This window comes from Narcine bancroftii, chromosome 5 (assembly GCF_036971445.1).
Source record: "Narcine bancroftii isolate sNarBan1 chromosome 5, sNarBan1.hap1, whole genome shotgun sequence".
In the NCBI taxonomy this organism is placed as follows: domain Eukaryota; kingdom Metazoa; phylum Chordata; class Chondrichthyes; order Torpediniformes; family Narcinidae; genus Narcine; species Narcine bancroftii.
The window spans coordinates 186,119,461-186,140,389 of record NC_091473.1 but is presented as its reverse complement, the minus strand read 5'-3'; the positions used below and the strand labels follow the sequence as shown (position 1 = coordinate 186,140,389).

At 50.9% G+C, this 20,929-nt stretch overlaps 1 protein-coding gene across 7 annotated transcripts in view; it reads left to right on the top strand.

Moving 5' to 3' along the window:
* ubap2l (ubiquitin associated protein 2-like) overlaps positions 1-20,929 on the top strand; it is a 131,467-nt gene that overhangs the window by 98,436 nt on the left and 12,102 nt on the right. For all 7 annotated transcript variants that reach the window (XM_069940160.1, XM_069940164.1, XM_069940163.1 and 4 more), the window contains 9 exons: positions 2,025-2,214; positions 2,306-2,345; positions 5,499-5,673; positions 6,019-6,088; positions 9,347-9,539; positions 14,506-14,594; positions 15,949-16,002; positions 18,896-18,977; positions 20,332-20,549. In XM_069940160.1, coding sequence (XP_069796261.1) covers positions 2,025-2,214; positions 2,306-2,345; positions 5,499-5,673; positions 6,019-6,088; positions 9,347-9,539; positions 14,506-14,594; positions 15,949-16,002; positions 18,896-18,977; positions 20,332-20,549 — 1,111 coding nt within the window. The remainder of the gene's footprint in view (positions 1-2,024; positions 2,215-2,305; positions 2,346-5,498; positions 5,674-6,018; positions 6,089-9,346; positions 9,540-14,505; positions 14,595-15,948; positions 16,003-18,895; positions 18,978-20,331; positions 20,550-20,929) is intronic.

Genomic DNA, 20,929 nt, shown 5'->3' with positions numbered 1-20,929 from the left:
GCCAAGAAGGTAAATGGAACGTTGGCCTTCATTGCTGGAGGGATTACATTTAAGAGCAGAGAGGTTGTGCTGCAACTGTACAAGGTCCCGGTGAGGCTGCATCTGGAGAACTGTGTGCAATTCCGGTCTCCTGACTCGAGGAAGGATGGACTGGCTTTGGAGGTGGAATAGAGGAGGCTCACCAGCTTGATCCCAGGAATGGAGGGGTTGGCCTATGCGGAAAGATTGAGTCACCTGGGAATGTACTTACTGGAATTTAGAATGAGAGGATCTTATAGAAACATAGAATTGTGAAAGGCAGATAAGATTGAGGAAGGTAAGTACAGGTACACTATCCTTTATCCCGACATCTAAAATCCCGAAAGCTCCAAAATCTGGCAAGTGGGGAGAGAGACAACAGTGCATGTCGGGGGGGGGGGGGGGGGGGCAAGGAGGAGAGACGTCAATGCGAGTGGTGGGGGGGCGAGCGAGAGAGATGGCAGCGCAAGTCGGGGGCGGGCGAGGGGTGGGGGGGGAAGAAGCAGTGGAGGCGACCTCAGTAAATATATTTAAGACAAGGTTGGATAGATTTTTACATCGAAGGAGAATTAAGGGATATAGGGAAGGGGCAAGGAGGTGGAGATGAGCCGATCCTCAGATCAACCATGATCACATTGAATGGCAGAACAGGCTTAATGGGCCGGATGGCCGGCTCCTGTTCCTATTTCTTATGTTCTAATGTCATTAAAAAAGACTCAAAAAATAAAGCAGGAAATATTCATTAGTAAGTAAGTTATTGGAAGGTGTTTTAAGAGACCGGATTTACAAGTATTTGGATAGTCAGGGACTGGTTAGGGATGGTCAGCATGGCTTTGTCCATGGTAGGTCATGTTTAACAAATTTTATAGAGTTTATCGAGGGGTTCACCAGGAAGGGTGATGAAGGAAAGACAGTGGATGTTGTCTACTTGGACTTTACTAAGGCCTTTGACAAGGTCCCACATGGGAGGTTAATCAGGAAGGTTCAGTCGCTCGGTGCTCGTGGTGAGTTAGCAAATTGAATTGGGCATTATCTTAATGGGCAAAGCCAGAGAGTGGGAGTGGATGACTGACTAGAGGCCTGTAACTTGTGGTGTGCCTCAAGGATTGATGCTGGGAATATTTAAAAGAGACAATGGATACAAAAGATAGGTAGTAGGTAACTTCAAAGATAAATGGAATTAAAATGTTGGCAATTGGAATCAAATGCTGGGCCACTCAGCAGGTCAGGAAGCATTTGAGGAGGGAGAAAAGGATTTAACTTTTTAGATTGGAGGAGGGAGCGGGAGAGGAAGTGGAGGAGAAAGTGAATATGCAAGTTTATTGTCATTAACGTGTTCAACATCAAAATTCTTTCTTGCTGCAGAAACATAGGATGCACCAACACTGACATATTAAATAACCACTGCAGCATGAGAAAGAAATGGAATAAATGTCAAAGAATAGATAAAAATGTGCAATTGCTGCAAAAATAAAATGTTGTTTCCATAGTACAGGCAGATCTTTTTTTGATCCTGGAGGTAGACCTGAGCAGATATTGGCTATTCAGCCCATCAAGTCTGCCCTGCCATTTAATCATGAGCTGATCCATTCTCCCACTCGGGGGTAGTGTGATGGGAGTGTAGAACAAGCTGCCAGCTGAAGTGGTGAATGCGGGCTCAATTTTAACAGAGAAGAAAAATCTGGACAGATATATGGAAGCGGGGGGGGGTTTGGAGGGCCATGGAGTGGGTGCAGGTCAGTGGGACCAGACGGGAAAGGTTTGGCAAAAACTCAAAGGACCAAAGGGTCTGTTTCTGTGTTGTATGGTTGGAAATGTTACTGTTTTCCCTCCACACCACCAGTTAGTTGGCATTTGGAGCCAGTGTCCTGTGTTCGATGTAAGTGGCCTTTGATGTTCTCCACTCTACCCTCCGCCTTTCATTTCTTCCACTGCTCCGAGTGCATAGTTTGCTCCGCTGACCCCACCTCACCCCTCAGTTTACGCCATTCTCGTTCTCGCCACAGTGAGTCCTCGCCGACGATCACCTCCAACCCAAGCCCAGAGTCCGGCTACCCTTCCAATGCCATCACGACATCAGCGTACACAGCTCAGAGTGGTGCGCCGGGGACCCAGTTCGAGCAGAGCACCACCCAGCGGGTACCTTACTCCAACTCCCTCTCCTCCTCTCCTCAGAAAGACCTGACGCAAGTGAAGGTAAGGAAGGGGCTGCCTTCACTGGAGTTGGGGGGTGGGCGAGGCGGGAGGCTGCTACACACTGTGTCCTGACGTTTGGCTTCCCTTACAGAATGGCTTCAGCACGATACAGACGTCACAGTCCATTGAAGGTGAGTGGAGGGTTCCCCCTCGCTTTGGAATGTAGGGTCATGCTGGTATGGGTGATGGTACAGGCAGTGATGAGGGCAGCAAGGGCAAGTCCAGGAAAGATTGTTCCCATCAGGAAGAGACCATTCGGGCTGTCGAGCCTGTTCTACCATTTGATAAGATCAGATCCAACAAGGCTGTGGACTTGGCTCCACCTGCCTGTTTGCAGGAGCTTTAATTTCCCAACCGCAATAATCCATCTTTCTGCATTTTAAATACTGCTGCTTTGGGTGGAGATTTTCACAGATTCACCATTCTCTGGGAAAAACAGTTTCTCCTCATCTCTGCCCCAAATCTTCCAGCTGCGTTCCCTGGTTCTAGTTTTGTCCATCAGTGGAAACAACTTTCCACCCTCTTAACTGGCCTGTCCCTTTGACAATTTTGTATTTCTGTAAGATCCCCTCTCGTTCTTGCAGCGAGTACAATCCCAAGCGACTTGATCTCTCCTTGTAGGTTAATCTGGTGAACCTCCTCTGCTCTGCCTCCAAAGCCAGTAGATCCTTCCTCAAGTAAGGAGACCAGAACTGCATGCAGTTCTCCAGATGCGGACTCACTTGTAACTTGTACAGTTGCAACACAACTTCCTTGCTCTCAAATTCAATCCCCCAGCAATGAAGTACCAACGTCCCATTTGCCTTCTCGATGACCTGTTGCACTGTAGACCAGCTTTTTGAGACTCATGCACAAGCCCTCCCAGGTCCCTCTGCAGGACAGCACACTGCAATCTTTTACCACTAAAGTGTTTGATCAGTCATTTGGAGATACAGCAACATTAATTGGCCCTCCTGGCCACGAGCCTACGCCACCCTATTACACATACCTGCCCTGGTACATCATCAAAGCCCTTGTGTCTTAGCTGGGAGGAAATTGAGCAGCCGGAAGAAATCCAGGCAGACACAGGGAGAATGTACAAACTCCTTATGGACAGCGTCAGATTCAAACCCAGGCTGCTGGCATGGCTCTAACTGCCACCACCCTAAGTAATCTGAACTTCTGTTTTTCCTTCCTAAGTGGATGGCCTCGCATTTACCAGCATTGAACTCCATCTGCCTGGCCCTTGCTCCCTCAATCTCTCCGCATCCACTGCCCAATTTGATTTACAGCTTGATAAACAGCTCATCAGATTGGGCAGCTCGGCTGTGGAGAGGACCAGGTGTTAATAGTTCACCCCAACTTGGAAGTTAAAATATAGCAAGACCTCTGTTATCAGGCACCTATGGGATTGGTGGAGGCTGGATAGATGAATTTGCTGGTTGCTTGAGGTTGAGGATGTGCAAACTGTCCGCTAGTGGGCGCCAGCTTTAAACTCAATTTTTTTAAAACCTATTTCCATGATTTCTTTGGCCAGTTGCTTGACTTTCTGATAACGGGGATTTTAGTGGACTACAATGCCAAACCAAGTGCCGGGTGTGGTGCCAAACTATTATTCTGCCCAGTCCATATCCCACCTGTCCATGTACCCATCTAGATTTTTATTCCACAAGACATGGGAGAATATGGGAGAAGAAATGGTTCAGCCCATTGAGTCTGCCTGTCCTGTCATTCAATCATGAACTGATCCATTTTCCCACTGCACCCCCCCCCACCCCCCCCCACCCTGCCCAGTCTTCTCCCCATTGCCTTTGATGCCCTGGTACATCAAGAATATACCAATCTCTGCCTTAAATAGACCCAATGAACTGACCTCCACAACTGTCTGTGGCAACAAATTCTACAGATTCACTCTCTGGCTGAAGAAATTCCTTTGCATCTCTGTTCTAACGAGGCCCCCTCCCATCCTGAAGTTTTGCCATCTTGTTCTGGACTCTCCCACCACGGGAAAGAAGCCTTTCTCCGTCTACTCTGTCCACGCCTTTCAGCATTCAAAATCTTTCAAAGAGATCCCACCTCCAACAAATACAGGCCAAGAGCCGTCATACGCTCCTCTATGATAATCCTTCCATTCCCAGAATCATTCTTGCGAACCTCCTCTAACCTCTCTCTCTTGCCAGCACATTAAATGAGGAGCCCAAAACTGCCCGCAATACTCCAAGTCACCACTTCAGCTTGTTCCACCACTCTCTGCGTAAAGAATTTCCCCATAATGTTCCCTTTAATCACGTCACCTTTCACCATTAACCTAAGTCCTCTAGTTTTTTTTAGAATACAGTACAGTAACAGGTCCTTCCAGCCACGGCACCCAAATACATGGACGTGACCAATGAACTCACTAACCCCCACATCTTCGAAACATCGGAGGAAACCCATGCAGATACGGAGAGAACATATATATTCCTTACAGACAGCGGCGGATTTGAACCATATATATAAATAACAATTGCAGCGCAGAATCAGGCCAGTTCAGCCCTTCTAGTCCATGCTGAACACCTTCTCCCATTGACCCATATTCCTCCACACCTGTTGTCCATATATGTATCCAACTTTACCTTCGATCGCTGGCGCTGTGACAGCATCACGTGAACTGTGTCACCTCATCTTGTCACCCAACCTCATTTACTATATACACCATCATTTTGTATACCTCTATCCAATCTCCCCTCTTTCTCTGACGCTCCAGAGAATAAAGTCCTCAACCGTTTACCATTGTCTGTAGGTCAGTTCCTCAAGTCCCAGCAACATCCTTGTAAATCTTTCATATAATTTAAATTTAGACATACAGCATGATAACAGGCCCACAAGCCCCTGCTACCCAATTATACCCAATTGACCCACAATTCCGGTACATTTTGAATGGAAACCGGAGAACCGAAGGAAACTCACGCAGACATGCAGAAAATGTACAAACTGCTGACAGCGTGGGATTCCAACCCTGGTCCCGATCACTGGCTCTGTAACAGCGTTGCACTAACTGTGCTGTCCCGATTCTCTGCACTCTTTCAATCTTACTGATATCTTTCCTGCAGATAAGTGAGCAAAAACTGCACTTGTCCCTGAAGATGGAAAGAGTTGCAGGAGCTAGGGAATGGGATTAAAAGCCGCGGTGGGAATAGTGCGCTCCTGCGCAGATGTGTGACTGGCGAGTATAATTCAGCGCAAATATTCACATCTGTGTGGAAAGGGTAGGGGTTTCTTGCTTCCGCGGACCTCACTACCTCCACCCCTCTTTCTCTGTGTAGCTGCAGCTGGCACTGCAGTGAAGTCTGACCCGCCTGCAGTGTCCAGCATGGCTTCACTCTCGAATGCAGTTCCTGCAACGTCGCTGCTGACGTCCAACAGCCAGCACCCTGCGTCCCTGGCCAGCCTCGGCCATAGCGAGGAGCTCCCAAGCACTACCAACGCCCAGCAAAGCAGGTGAGCACCCGCAGCGCGTCTCGCTTTCCACAGGCCTGCTGGTGAGAGAATTTTACTCACACCTTAACCGCTCTCTTAGAGCTTTCTCCCCAGGAATATTGCAGCAGAGCCCAGATACGTTTGATCAGGGTGGGAGGATGTTGCCCTGATTGCCATCTGCCACCGCCTTTCTTCATCCAGTCATTGGGTGCTGCTGGTTTCGGTGGGAGGAAGGGATTTACAGGTGCACAATGGTGTAATGCTAAAATTGTCCCCTCTTCCCCTCCCTCTGCTAAAGGTGAAACAGCAGGGGTTTGACAATGCATTGTGGATTTTCTGTATAATTTTCTTCTCTTGCCCCCACAGTACTCCATCTACCCAACAGAGCAACAGTCTCTCCTCTTCCTCAGCACGTACATCAACATCAACCCACTTGGTAAGCTGGAACTCTGTTTCTTTCCATGTTTTTCTCTCTCGCTCTCTCTCTCTCGCTCCCTCTCTCTCCCTCTCTCTCTCGCTCTCTCGCTCTCACTCGCTCTCTCTCCTCTCCCTCCCCAATTCCTCCAGTGTTCAGGAACCCAGGCCTTTAACCCCAGATGGCTGCCTGGAGGTGTTTCTCCACCCACTTGGAACCACAGACCACTACAGTGCAGAAACAGGCTCTTTGGCACATACAGTCCGTGCCAGAGCATCATTCTGTCTAGTCCCACTGACCTGCATCTGGACCATAGCCCTCCATACCCCTCCCAACCATGTATCTGTCCACATTTTTCTTAAATGTCACAATGGAGCTTGTTCCACCACCTTCTGCCTGAAAGATTCCCCCACAATGTTTTCCCAAAACATCTCCCCTTTCTTCCTTAACTCACATCCTCTAGTTCTTGTCTTGCCCAACCTCCATGGGAGATGCCTGCTTGCCCATCACAATTTTGTATCACTCCATCAAATCTCCCCTCATTCTCTAGCGCTCCAGGGAATAAGAACCTTTCCCCAGAACTCAGTAAATCTCTGCACTCGTTCAATCTTATTGCTATCTTTCCTGTAGTTAGGTGACTAAAACTGCACACTAGTTTGGCCTCACCCATCCTTGTACAACTTGACCGCAAGATCCTAACTCTTCACCTTGGGATCCCTCATATCATAATGATGTCTTCACCCTGTTTAAGCAAGTAACCAGAAATGGTTCCTCCAGACACCTTTGAAAAGAGGCTGACATTGAGTGTATCTTGGAGAAATTTCCCCCCCACATCTCCCCCAACCACCCACAATTACTCTCTGCTGGAGAAGGGGTCTCTGGGGATTGTTTGGCTTGTGGCTTGGTTAGATGCTACAGTACCACTCATACTGTGCCCCCATTGCGAGAGCCTTGGTAAATCGGGTATTGGCACCTCAGGCCCAGAGATCTCACTGTTGCCCTACCGTTTCGTCGAGAGCAAGAGTAGGCAGGACTCATTTCCCTTTCTGAAGGCCAATGACCAGGGCCCATAGATCTGAGAACAGAATGTTTCTTTCACTCACAGGTCAGGTGAGCCTAGGAAATGGTGAGGTGGGTACAATTGTTACATTAAAAGACCTTCATACAGGTACCTGAATGGTAAAGGTTTAAACCTTTCTCGGCTATGGGCTTTTTAGACTCTGCTCAAAGTTTATGGATTGCTTACCCATTGAAGCAGTCCAGTTTAGGTCACAGAGCACTACAGCTCAGTACAGGCCCTTTGGCTCTTGATGTTGTGCCGACCTACTGTTTACAGGTACTCCCAACTTACGACCTTCTCGAGTTACATCCATCCACACATATGACTGAATTTTAAAATATATATATATATAAAAACTCTGAAATCTACATGGTTTATGTTGTATTTGACAAACTACAGCAGGGATACAGGCATGCAAGAGCCAAAATGTGCGTACTTAAATTGTTGGTCGGCGTCCTGGAGTCCAGAGGCTGGGTGTGCCCTTCTCAATTCCTGTGTGCATGCGTGGTGGGTTGGTGTATTGGAGTTCGGTTGGCGCATGTGCAGTGGGTTCACCTATTGTTGTTCGGTTGGTGCATGTGCGGTGGGTGGGCATATCGGTGTTTGGTTTGGCACATGCATGGTAGGTTCGCCTATCAGTGTTTGGTTAGAACATGCGCGGTGGATTCACCTATCAGTGTTCGGTTGGCACATTCGCAGTGGGTTTGTACATCAGTGTTCAGTTGGCGCATGTGCAGTGGGTTCGCATATCGGTGTTCGGTTGGCACATGCACGGTTGGGTTGGCATATTGGGAGTTGGTTGGTGCATGCACAAAACTTCAGGGTGCGAATTCAATACCATCAGGGTGCTTAACTCTCGTGCATGTGCCAACTGAACTCCAATGCGCCAACCCACTGTGCATGCGCCAACCAAACTTCAGTACGCCAACCCACCGCTCATGTGCCAACCGATGACTCGTGCACAGGAATCAAGATGGCCTCGCCCAGCATATGGACCCCGGAACGCTGACTAACAATTTGGCTCTTACATGCCCTGTGTCCCTGTTATAGTTTGTCAAATGCATCAAAAAATCTACGAAGAAAAAAGATATGATTTTAAAAAGTTTGCTTTAAGACTTCAGTTCTCCATGCGCACGGGCAAAATTCTGACGAGTCCATTCCGAAATACGACCGATTCTTCGGTTCCGATAACAGTCGTAAGTCGGGGACTACCTGTATATTACTACAAAAAAATACTAAACTCTTCCTACCTTGTAATCCTCTATTTTTTCTTCCATCCATGTGCCTATTGAAGAGTCTCTTAAATGTCCCTATTGTACCAGCCTCCACAACCATTGAGTCCATTCTGCCCTTCCATGGTCCACCATGGAGAAGTCTGGTCCATTATGTCTATGCTGGCTGAACAGCTGTGGCACTGAGATTCTTCAATTAAAACACCAGCAGCCCTTGCTACCCATCCCATGCACGGACTCCTGCCCAAACACTTGCCCCGTCCCCCAGTCAGGGACTACTGACCTCTGGAATTTCATCACTTTGGATATGACAAGTTGGTCTCTGGAAATACTTCTGTAGAGCTTTCCACCAATGCTCTTTGTCTCTTCTGGTGCAACCACATCAGTTTATTGCTATTTATCACTCCCATTCTTTCTCCATTTTCCCCCCCTTTCCTGTTCTCTTTCTCTATTCCCCCTTTCCTGTTCTCCTTCTCCGTTTCCCCCTTTCTCATTCCCTCTTTTCCCTCTCTCCCCATGGGACTGCAAAAGACACGATCGAACGTGTAACTATTCGCAGTTAGTGCTCTCGCTTTCCGACACCGCTTCCACGGAGAAACACTTGGACTGCTCTCCCTATTTAAGACAGAGGGGCTTTGAATCCACCCAACTGCCCTGCGAGAGAGACAGGCCCCAAAGAAATGGGCCATCGTACTTCTGGGGGGAGGGGGGGGTGTGGGAGGAACTAGAGGAGAGGAAGGAGGAGGAAGTGGGGGAGGGAGGAAAGAGGTAGGGGAGTGGGGAGGATGAAAAGGATGTGGGTTGTAGGAAGGAGGAAGAGAAGTGGGGGCGGGTGTATTTTGTCAGGAGGACATTGGTTATGGTTGGACTTGGGGAGGTTTCTGGGACAGGGCTACGCCTCTGATTTTGCCACGGTGCGCAGTTTCTCGGCCACTGATTCCTCGCAACACTCCTGTTAACTTTGCCTCTGTCTGCACCGTCTGCCAGCACACAAGCGTGGAGAGCGAAGCGAACCTTCACCCGCCCCCCAGCACTTTTGCCACAGCAGCGAGCACGGTGTCGGCAGCCCCCTCAGCCAGCGTCTCCAACGCTCTGGGGGGTGGCAGCAGCCTGGGCCTCAGTTTGGTCAGCAACTCCACGGTGACGGTGTCCTCGCGCAGTTCCGTGGCAACCACGTCAGGTAACCGCGCGAGAGGAAGGGGTGCAAACAATTCCAGCTCAGAGCCACAGGTGTATGTGCCTGTCTCCTCCCCTCCCCTTTCCCTGTCCCCTCCCCTTTCCGTGTGCCCTCCCCTTTCACTGTCCCCTCCTCTTTCCCTATCCTCGCACGACCCTCCCCTTTCCCTGTCCTCGCATGCCCCTCCCCTTTCCCTGTCCTTGCACGTCCCTCCCCTTTCCCTGTCCTCGTACATCCCTCCCGTTTCCCTGTACTCGTACGCCCTTCCCCTTTCCATCCTCGTGCACCCCTCCCGTTTCCCTGTCCTCGTGCGCCCCTACCCTTTCCCTGTCCTCGTGCGCCCCTCCCCTTTCCCTGTCCTCGTGCGCCCCTCCCCTTTCTCTGTCCTCGTGCGCCCCTCCCCTTTCCCTGTCCTCGTGCGCCCCTCCCTTCCCTGTCCTCGTGCGCCCCTCCCCTTTCCCTGTCCTCGTGCGCCCCTCCCCTTTCCCTGTCCTCGTGCACCCCTCCCCTTTCCCTGTCCTCGTGTGCCCCTCCCCTTTCCCTGTCCTCATGCACCCCTCCCCTTTCCCTGTCCTCATGCGCCCCTCCCCTTTCCCTGTCCTCATGCGCCCCTCCCCTTTCCCTGTCCTTGTGCGCCCCTCCCCTTTCTCTGTCCTCGTGCGCCCCTCCCCTTTCCCTGTCTTCGTGCACCACTCCCCATCCCTGTCCTCGTGCACCCCTCCCCTTTCCATGTCCTCGTGCGCCACTCCCCTTTCCCTGTCCTCGTACGCCCCTCCCCTTTCCCTGTCCTCGTACGCCCCTCCCCTTTCCCTGTCCTCGTGCGCCCCTCCCCTTTCCCTGTCCTCGTGCGCCCCTCCCCTTTCCCTGGCCTCGTGCGCCCCTCCCCTTTCCCGGTCCTCGTGCGCCCCTCCTCTTTCCCTCTTCTCGTACGCCCCTCCCCTTTCCCTGTCCTTGTGCGCCCCTCCCCTTTCCCTCTTCTCGTGCGCCCCTCCCCTTTCCCTCTTCTCGTGCGCCCCTCTCCTTTCCCTCTTCTTGTGCGCTCCTCCCCTTTCCCTCTTCTCGTGCGCCCCTCCCTTTCCCTCTTCTCGTGCGCCCCTCCCCTTTCCCTCTTCTCGTGCGCCCCTCCCCTTTTCCCTCTTCTCGTGCACCCCTCCCCTTTCCCTGTCCTCGTGCGCCCCTCCCCTTTCCCTGTCCTCGTGCACCCCTCCCCTTTCCCTGTCCTCGTGCGCCCCTCCCCTTTCCCTCTTCTCGTGCGCCCCTCCCCTTTCCTACTTCTCATGCGCCCCTCCCCTTTCCTTCTCGTGCGCCCCTCCCCTTTTCCCCCTTCTCGTGCGCCCCTTCCCCTCCCCCTCCTCGTGCGCCCCTTCCCCTTCCCTCCTCGTGCGCCCCTCCCCTTCCCCTGATCGTGCACCCCTCCCCCTCCTCGAGCATCCCTTCCCCCTCCTCGTGCGCTCTTTCCCCTCCCCCTCCTCGTGCGCCCCTTCCCTCCCCCTCCTCGTACGCCTCTTCCCCTACTCGTACGTCTCTTCCCCTCCTCGTGCGCCCCCTCCCCTCCTCGTGCGCCCCTTCCCCTTCCCTCCTCGTGCACCCCTTCCCCTCCCCTCCTCGTGCACCCCTTCCGCTCCCCTCCTTGTTCGCCTCTTCCCCTCCTCGGGCGCCCTTCCGCGGGCGCCCCTCCCCCCTCCTCGGGCGCCTCTCCCCTTCCGCTGGCGCCCCTCCCCCCTCCGCGAGGCGCCCCTCCCCCCTCCGCGGGAGCCCCTCCCCCCTCCGCGGGAGCCCCTCCCCCCTCCGCAGGCGCCCCTCCCTCACTTTCTCCCCCTTGAGTAGTCCTTGTGTCTCTTTTTTGCCCCCCCTCTTTTTATGTAGGCATACACATGTGTTCTGTGAGGGGTATAGGTGGGGAGGCAGGCAGATGATGAACAGGTGCCAGATGCAGAGTAAACATGGGATGCAGATGGGGGAGGTAAAGGTGGCCATACCTTGTGGTGGAAACGGAGACTGCCAGTGCTACTATGTGATGTGCATCCAGCTCTGTTGAGCTGTTTGAAGCCTATCTTCCTGCAGTGTGTTTATTAATAGAGGAGAGCTGAGCCAGGCTAACAAGGAGTAGGTTTGGGGTGAGTGGGTGGGGGAAGGGTGGTTCCTGATAGTTAGGGAGTGTTATACCAAATTTGGAGAGTTTCTCAAGTCCTGTGGTCCCTATTGCAACACTGCAGGGCACCAAAGCTATGTTGAAATTGAGGGACAGGGGTATTTTGAGCAGAGATCATTCAAGATTCTTATCTTATCATGAAATATTACACAAAACTGCATTTAGTTGGCTGTAAGGCAGAAATTGCCCAGTGCCCCTTGCAGTCAGAGAAAGAGAAGCAAAAGAATATCATTCCTCCAAGCCACCAAATGTCTAGTAATTCACCTCCAGCGCTCCTACCGCCTCTGCAGCCGCACAGCTGTGGTGTTGCACAAAGCGGCTGGCCTGAAAGTTGGGGGGGTGGCGTTTATAGCCCTGAAGGTTATGGGGGGATGCTTACAGGATATAGTGCAGGGCTGAGAAGAGGCAGATGGCATTTGACCCTGCAAAATGTGAGGTGGTTCGTTTCGGTTGGCAGAATGCAGTGGTAATGGGTGGAGCCTGAACTGAGAGATCTTGGGGTCCATGTCCATTCAACAGCCAAAGCTGCTGCACAGGTTGATAGCATTGTTAAGAAGGCGTAGGGTGTGTTGATGTACATTAAGTGAGGAATCAAGTTCAAGAGTCATGAGACGTTAGTTAGACCCCACTTGGAGTACCGTGTTCAATTCTGTTCACTTCACTACAGGAAGGATGTGGACGCTGTAGAGAGGGTGCAGAAAAGATACACACAGATGCTGCCTGGATCAGAGAGCAAGTCTTAAGAGGATAGATTGAGTGAACTTGGTCAAACGAAGGATGAGGGGTGATCTGATAGAGGTGTCCGAGATGATGCCAGGCATTAATCATGTGGATGGTCAGAGGCTTATCCTGGGTCTGAAATGGCAAACATGAGGGGGCAAAGTTGTAAGGTGCTTGGGAGCAAGTACGGCAGGGCATGGCGGGGTTGAGGGGGGGGTGGTTCAGAGGGGTGTAAGAATCCACTGCTGACGTGGTGGTGGAGGACTATGAGAAAGATCTGAGAAAAATAGGGGTTATGCAATCGGGAAATTCTAGGCAGTACGTTATTAGGTTGGCACAACACTGGGCCGAAGGGCCTATACTGTGCTGTGCATTTCTATGCTCTGAAGCCACACCCAGTCTGCGTTTGGTTTCTCCAACTGTGAGGAGGATGGTGAACATTGCACAATCAGTCTGCAGTAGATTGTTCCCTGGCAGGATGTTTAAGGAGGGGGTGGGGATGGGATTGGGATCAGTTGGTGGAGACTGAAGGGTGGATCGATGCTTGGTTGGGATCTGGCCTTTGCTGCTGCATCCTTTGGAAGTGGGTGCCATTGCAGGGGCTCCGTTTTTGCCCCGCCCAGGGTGAGAGGCGAGGTGCAGTCAAAGGAGGACACCAGGGTTCAGGTACAGAAAGAGTCAAAAGCTGCCTGGGTGGCGCTCTTGTAGTCAGAGCAGCGGTGGTGGGAGCTGAGTGGGGTCTTTTCAGGACATGTGGGGGTTGTGGGAGAGATGTAGTCAAGGATCACCATGGGAATCCATGGGCTGGCAGGCAATGCTTATGGCCAGCCTGTCTGAGATGCAGAACCAATTTTCGAGTGCACAAAACGGCATTAGTGCAGCGTTGAAAGAGTTGAGGGGGTGGATGGAACTACTAAACTTTGTATTCCACAAAGTGTAGCTCGGATGCATACTTAAGTCACACAGTCTCGTCCTATCAGAGGTATTCCCTTTGTTCCATCAACCCCGCCCCCGCCCATTTTCTCTGCGCCTGAAAGCTTTCTACTTTCCCGGTTCCGAAGAAGGATCCAAAACTCGTGCTTATTCCCAAGACGCCCCAAGCGTGAATGTTTGCAGCATTTTTCTGTCTGCACTGTGTCAGACGTGCGCAGTACTTTCCCCGCGAATGTAGAAGGGGGCTTCGCACTTCACCTGCTGGCATTGAGATGCTTAACAGTTTCGTTTACAATGAGCTTTCAAGTTTATTGTCGCGCTATACCTGGAACAGTGAGAAAAATTCTTACGCAGGTAGTCCAGCACGCCAACTCTTAACTTTCACATTAAGGTTCCATTTATTGTCAAGTACTAATATATAAAAATGTCATGAACAGTAAAAATCCCCGTTATCCAGAATTCAAAAAAATTTGCCGAAAATAAATATATGAAAAATTCGAAAGTTTACAAATGGCATGTCTCACCGTTAGTTCGCCAATCATGCACTCTGCAATCTCAAGCAACTGGATAAATTTGTTTATCCGGCATCCACCAATCTTCATAGATGCCGGAGACTGGGGGGGGTTTTACTGTATGTGATACAACTCAACTCTTGCCTGCCGTAAAGAGTCGCCATGACCATTGCCTGGCGCCCCGAACAATGGAAGAAGGAAGCAGTCCCTTCAGAAGCGCTGAGTGTCTGTGGATTCGCCTCCAGCGCTCCCGCTGCTGCACAGTCTCCATTTCAACCCATCGGCAACCCGAGCTCCAGATCCAAACCTCCAACATGATCTGGAAGCCGTCAGCGCACGAGGCCCTCTGGGAACCCTGTGAAGGTCCAGCGGACAATTGGAGAGCATAGGGTTAGAGTGAGTAAGATCCATTTGGAGCAGAGCAAGGGCAGGACGAGAGCACTTCAAGAGCCTGGTGGTGCATGATCTCATGCTCTCGCGATGGGAGGGAATGGGTCTGTCAGTGGGTTACCCATGCAGCGGGGGGTGCAGAAGGAGGGGGAGGAGGTCGACTCTATGTTTTGAGTTGAATTTACCATCTTCTGTAGCTTTCAATGAATTTTGCCCTGCGGTGACTTTGAAATTAATGTTTAATTAACGCTTTCTCCCCCAGGAAAGGCTCCTCCGAACCTTCCCCCGGGAGTACCGCCGTTGCTACCCAACCCATACATCATGGCACCTGGTCTCCTGCCAGCTTACCAGGTGAGGAACATCCCCTGAATTAACCAGCACCCAATTAATCCCCACAGTAAGCAAGGGCATCTGTCGCCTTTGCATTCCAGTTGCCGAGGCCCGTTGCACGAAGCTACCCCGATTTCCCCACCTGCCTCCCCAAGTGTTGGGGCTGAAAGGCTTGCTTGATTTACGCAGGGGTTTGTGGGGGGGGTGGATGGGGAGAGAGGGCGGGGGGGTGATGTGAGAGGCTTGGTGGAACGCAGCCCACGGCCAAGATGTGGAGGAGGGAGGGGTCCAGACACAAAAATGTGCTGGAGAAAGTCAGCAGATCCCGTAGCGTCCACAGGAAGTAAAACGTTTTGGGGGTGGGCAATTTACTCTGACTTCCCAGGAATGAGAACTGCTGGGTTTCTCCGGCACATTTATGTGCTGCACTCGTCCTCAGCGTCCACAGACTGTCCTGTTTCACTTCAGGGTCGTGGCCGTATACGTTTATCTCAAAGTGTCGCCAGCCCTGTTCCGAGACCATGGGCCAGCGCAACGGATCCACGTGTCTGTGCTGTACGTGTTGTCCAATTTAAACTAAAACCTGCCAATGCCTGACGACAGCTCTCGGGCACTTTGTTTTACTTCCCTACCCCTTCAACGGGACCCCACCAAAAGACAATGAGGCACTGTCTCAACTGCACCCCCTGAATTCATTACTTTCGGTCATCTCATTCCCATGGAATCTAACCTCATAGTTTCTAATCCCACACAGCCTCCTACCCAAGATCTACAAACCCATTTGTCGGTAGATCCATTGATCCTAATCCATTGATCCTAACCTGCTCCTGCCCAAACATACTGGTATCATCTTACCTTGACCCGCTCTCCCTTTTCCCGGACTAGTCCCTCCCCACCTACCTCCGCGATACTTCACATGCTTTCTATCACTTCAACAACTTCCACTTCCCTGAACTCGACCGCCTCATGGACATCCAATGTCTATACAGCCCCATTCTTCCCCCCCCCCCCCACCAAATGTCTGAAAGCCCCTTTGTTTCATTCTCGACAACAGTCCCAACCAGTCCCCCTCCACCACCCTCCTCCAGCTGTCAGAACTTGTCCTCGCCCTCAATAACTTCTCCTTTGACGCCCCACTTTCTCCAAGCCATGGGTAACGGCAGGAATCCCAGCTCCAAGCCTACAACAGTTACAACCTCTCAACTCTCTCTGCAACATTGATAAAACTTTGATGCACCCGTGATGGTGTTCTCAGTGAGTCAGTTCAGAGTGGAAGGTCCAGGCTATAGCATCATCTGGACGTTTGGGGACCGGGTCCACTGTGCTCATGGGCGATGCTCTTGAACAGACACTCCTAACAATCTCTTTGCTTCAGCCTCAGGTGTACGGCTATGATGATTTGCAAATGCTTCAGACAAGATTTCCCTTGGTAAGTTGCTTTTCCTTGGGAAGTGGAAACAGTCAACAGGTCAGGCAGCATTTGTGGAAAGAGGACAATTTTAAAAATGTTTATTTACTGCACAGTAGAAGCTGACTCCAGCCGTTTAAAGCCGCACCGATCAGTTCAGCCAAATTAACCTGCAACTCCGTACATTTTGGAGGGTGGGAGGAAACCGGAGCACCTGGAGAGAAATGGGGAGATTGTACAAATTTACAGATAGCACCAGGTTCGAACTCAGGTCACTGGCGCTGTACAGTGTCGCAATGACCATTTGAGCGCTGAGATCCTTGGTCAGAACTTGGGAAGAGAGATCTCTCAGGACCTCTCTGCTGCTTTCTCACCTCCCAGATTTTAAAATTTGCTTTGCTAATCTTTAAATCTTACAGTTAAGGGCAGCACTGTTACAGCACCATTGACCCAGGTTTGAACCTGGTGCTGTCCGCAAGAAGGTTGTACATACTTGCTATGTCAGCATGGGTTTCCCCTGGGCGTTCCAGTTTCCTCCCACCCTTCAAAAGCGTATGGGATTGGTAGGTTAATTGGGGTATTTGGGCGGAATGAGCTCGTGGGACAGAAGGACCTGTTAACCATGCTGTACGTCTAAATTAATTAAAAATGATCCCGTCTCGTATTATCCATCGTTGTGTATTTTTAATTTTTTTTCTGCAAAGTACCTGTTGGAATTTCAGTGCTTATGTGCATTGTACATCGTACATGACAATAAACTGATTTGGGGGAAAATATACCTCTTCTACAATGTCAGTGCTGCGCAAAGGCTCGGCAAAAGGAGATGTAAGGCCCTCCTTCTGTCACCTTTGGGCAAAGTGTTTAGCCTCCCAGTTTGGGTCACTTGAAGCCATGGATTGCAGATGGTGGATGGTTTTTACAAGCAGATTCTACAAATTGGAATTTATGGCTGTCAAACTAAAAACGCTGGGCAGATGATCAATGGCCAGGGTTACCCGTCCAGTATAGACAATGAAACTGAAAACGGCAATGGGAAACCACGTCAGTATTTTTTTTCCCTTGTATAATCATGAGCTCAACATCGACGACGGTCTCTGCTCAAAGACGGAGCCTTCACCGAAGGAGAACAGGGGAGGTGATGACTACAGTTCGGAGGGTCAGAAATCATGACAGATGAAGAGACCTGATCGCCCATGCCGAACGGCAAGGCACCTGAATGAACGTTACCTCTTGTGCACCTCCCAAGTTTGCATACTTCTGTCAGGTTGCTGCTTAGCTTCTGTGATCCAGAGAAAGCATTCCTAGTTTGTCCAACCCTTCCTCACAGACTTGCTCCTATTCAGCTTTTACAAGAAATTTGGGCAGTTCGGTTAGTGCAGCAGTTAGCGCGACACTGTCCATAAGGAGTTTATACCTTCTCCCGTGGGCTTCCTCCCACGTTCCAAAGACGTAATTGGTCACAAGGGTGCATTTGGGCAGTGCCGGCTCGTGCACCGGAAGGGCCCGTTTCTGTGGCTGTACCTCGAAATTTAAAATGTGTTAGTGGGTCTTGAGGAGGTGAGTTACAGGGAAAGGTGAAACAGATGAGGACTTGATTCCATGGAGCGTTGGAGAAATTTGATAGAAGTGGCTATAGAAAGGGGCAAGCAGACTTTCTACTGAGGGGAAGTGAGTGAAGAACGAGAGGGTAAAAACCGAGATGTTTAAACGGAAGATTGGGGGTTCTTCACTCTGAGGCTGGTGGGAGTGTGGAATGAGCTGCCAGCTGAAGTCAGCCTCAATGTTAACATTGAAGAAACATTTGAACAGCTACATGAATGGTATGGGTATGGATTGGCTGTCTTGAAATTTCCCCTCTGCACAGCCTTCAATTTTTCTCAGCCCCAGGTACATTTCTTGAAGGGTCCTTTTGTACCTGCCTCCACCACCTCCGTATGTGTGGGTGGGGGAATTTATCTCTTACATTCTCCCTGTACTTTGATTCACCTCTCTCAGCTCACAGTGCAGGCCATTTGGCCCTTGACGTTGTGCCAATCTGTATATTTCTACCAAAAAGAAACTAAATTCCCCCCCCCTTTACCCCGTGACCCTCTATTTTTCCTCACATGTGCCTGCCAAAGGTCGCTTAAATGCCCTTATTGTTTGAGCCTCCACCACCATCCCTGGCAAGGCTTTCCAGGCACCCTGCCTCTTGATCTCCATTCTGTACTCAATACTTTTAATTTATTGGAGTTTTAAGCTTCGCAGTTTTAAATAAATCATTGGGAATTTTTTTCATGTCAAGTGGCAAAATGTTATAAAACTCAAATCATTGGGGCATATTTGTATCATCCCAGTGAAATGTGTTTTTAATATCACCAACTATTATAATTTTCCTTTCTAATTGAATGTAATAACGACTGATTCTTTCTTTGTGGGGGGGAAAGTTTTGCGTGTCTTTTTAATCATAATTTGCTTGCTTTTAATAGTTCCTGAGGACGTTTGAGGTTCTTTTTGCGGTGGGGGGTGATGGGTGGGGATGGAGCTTTGTGGGAGGATGAAACCTCATTAGAATGCGATTCGTTAAACCGCGGGTGTCTGTGGACATTGATACGAGGCGAACCGTGGCGAACAGCCATGAACTCAAAAATGGATTCTTATGACTCATTTACAAGATGTGTACGTTAATATGTGGAGTTTAAAGGTCTTATTACAGGGTTTGAGTCGCAGTTTTCTATTTCCCTGCTTCCTGAATCGTGACATATATGCATCTGTTCCGCGACTCGGCTGTAACGCAGTAAGGAATCTTGGACCCCAACTACCCCGTTCTAACGAGGTTTTACTGTAGAATGGCGGAGCAGGACATGTGCTCCTCTATCTTGTGATTTTTGATGGCTCTTGCTACTGGGTCTTCTGACTGCCCTCTTTCCCTCAGGATTACTACGGGATTCCGTTTGCCACTCCGACCACCCCGATTACGGGAAGAGAAGCAAGTCTGACGAATAATCCATACTCTGGTAAGAGAGGGCAGCTCGGCGGGTGGAAGTGATTCGGGGGCTGCTGCTGCTGTTGCGTTTGATTCAATCAGCTTCGTCCCTTCTGTGGAGATTTCTCCGTCCCCAGCCCTCTGCGCGCTTGCTGCGTCGTTGGTCTGCCCACCTCTTTGCTTTCCGCTTTACTGTTTCCCTCCCCATCCCGGTGGGAACTGCCCCACAACCCAGTGAGTGCTGCTGCTCCCTTGCAGGTTCAGTGCCCGGGTTCAATTCCCACCTCCGACTCTGGGCCAGAGTGTGAGTGTCTGAGCGCGCGCCCGCCTGACTGGGTGTGTGTGTGTGTATTCCCCTGTGGGTGCACGTCTGAGGAGGTGTGAGTGCATCCTCTCTGTCAGCTGATTCATCGGGTCAGGACATTGCGGCTGATGGGGGAACTGGGAGAGGTGCTGAGGCCACCATCATACACAGCGGAAGGGGCCACATTGTGAGCCCCTGCTCTTGGGTTCTCGCCCAGAAACCAGTACAATCTGCCCATGGCACGCGATCGTCTGAGCCAGTGCTTCCTAGCGGTATATTTCTTGATGAGATTCAGGATATCGGCGTTCCTCTGATGCCCCCAGTAAGTCTGCTCTCAATGGGTGCACCTGTAGAAGTCATGGGGGAGGGGGGTGGGTGGGAGGGGAAACAGGGTGGGGCATTTTATCCGTGACTGTCACACCAATGTGGTTGGTCCGTGTTGTCGGAAATGTTTCCTCCTTAAAAACTCCAAACTGTGTCCGGTTTCTCAGCGTCATTGAAGTGGATGCCGGGGCGAGGGTGTGGGCTCACTGTTCCTTCCATGGTCACCTAATAACATAAAAATGTAACCCACGTGAGATATTTCAACTTTTGCCTGCTGTAAGGCAGAGGGTCGCCATTAACATTGCCCGGATCCCCTAACAATAGGAGAAAGAGAAGCAAATAAAAGAAGAGTCCCTTCGGAATCACTGAATGTCCGTGGATTCGCCACCAGCGTTCCCGCAGCCTTAACCACACAAGACTCCCGTTCAATCCATCCAAACCTCCGACATGATCAGGAAGCCTTTGGCACCTTCGAGAGCCCTTCTCGTCCAGTTCCGATACCTGGTTCCCATGGTCCAGCCTCCAGCAACCCTTATGGGTCCTTCGACCACAAGGTGCCCACCACCTGTGTTGGCCTCTCAGATTCTGAACCCCTTGCTGGTTTGCTGCCCCTCTTGTGGCTCTTGTTGGGAGAGAGACAGGGGGTGGTGATCGGCGGGCCATTCCCCCTTTCTGAGGGCCTGGGGTTGATGTGAGGAAGGTGTGTCAGAGCCACCCAGGGGCTGACGTTGGAGGGATTTGCTCTCCCCTGCTGCAGGCGACCTCACCAAGTTCGGACGGGGGGACGCGTCCTCCCCAGCCCCAGCCACCACCCTGGCACAGCCTCAACAGAACCAGACGCAGACCCACCACACGACCCAGCAAACTTTCCTGAACCCGGCCTTGCCTCCCGGCTACAGCTACACCAGCTTGCCATACTACGCAGGGGTACCTGGACTTCCGAATACCTTCCAGTACGGCCCCGCCATGTTTGCCGTGAGTAACCCAGGGAGGGAGGGGTGGGAAACTAGGGGTTTCTGGTGGTTGGGAGGGGCTGGTTGGGTTAGGGTCAGAACCAACCCCATTTACAGAACCGGGTGTGGGGAGGTGAGCAACAACACAGCAAGTTTATTTAGCATCGGATTGTTCAAGTTCAACCTGATGAAACCGTCCTCAGTGGGGGGGGGGGGGGGGGGGGGGAACACAGATGTACGAAAAAAGGTAGAGAAACAAGCAGTACAAATACATAGAGTACACATATGTCTGATCTAAAAATAAATTAAAACTAAATATTACTGTCTCAGAGAGTTGTTTTAGCCATTCAGTAGTCTCTCCACCCATGGGAAGAGCTATGCCTCAGCCTGGTGGTTCTGACT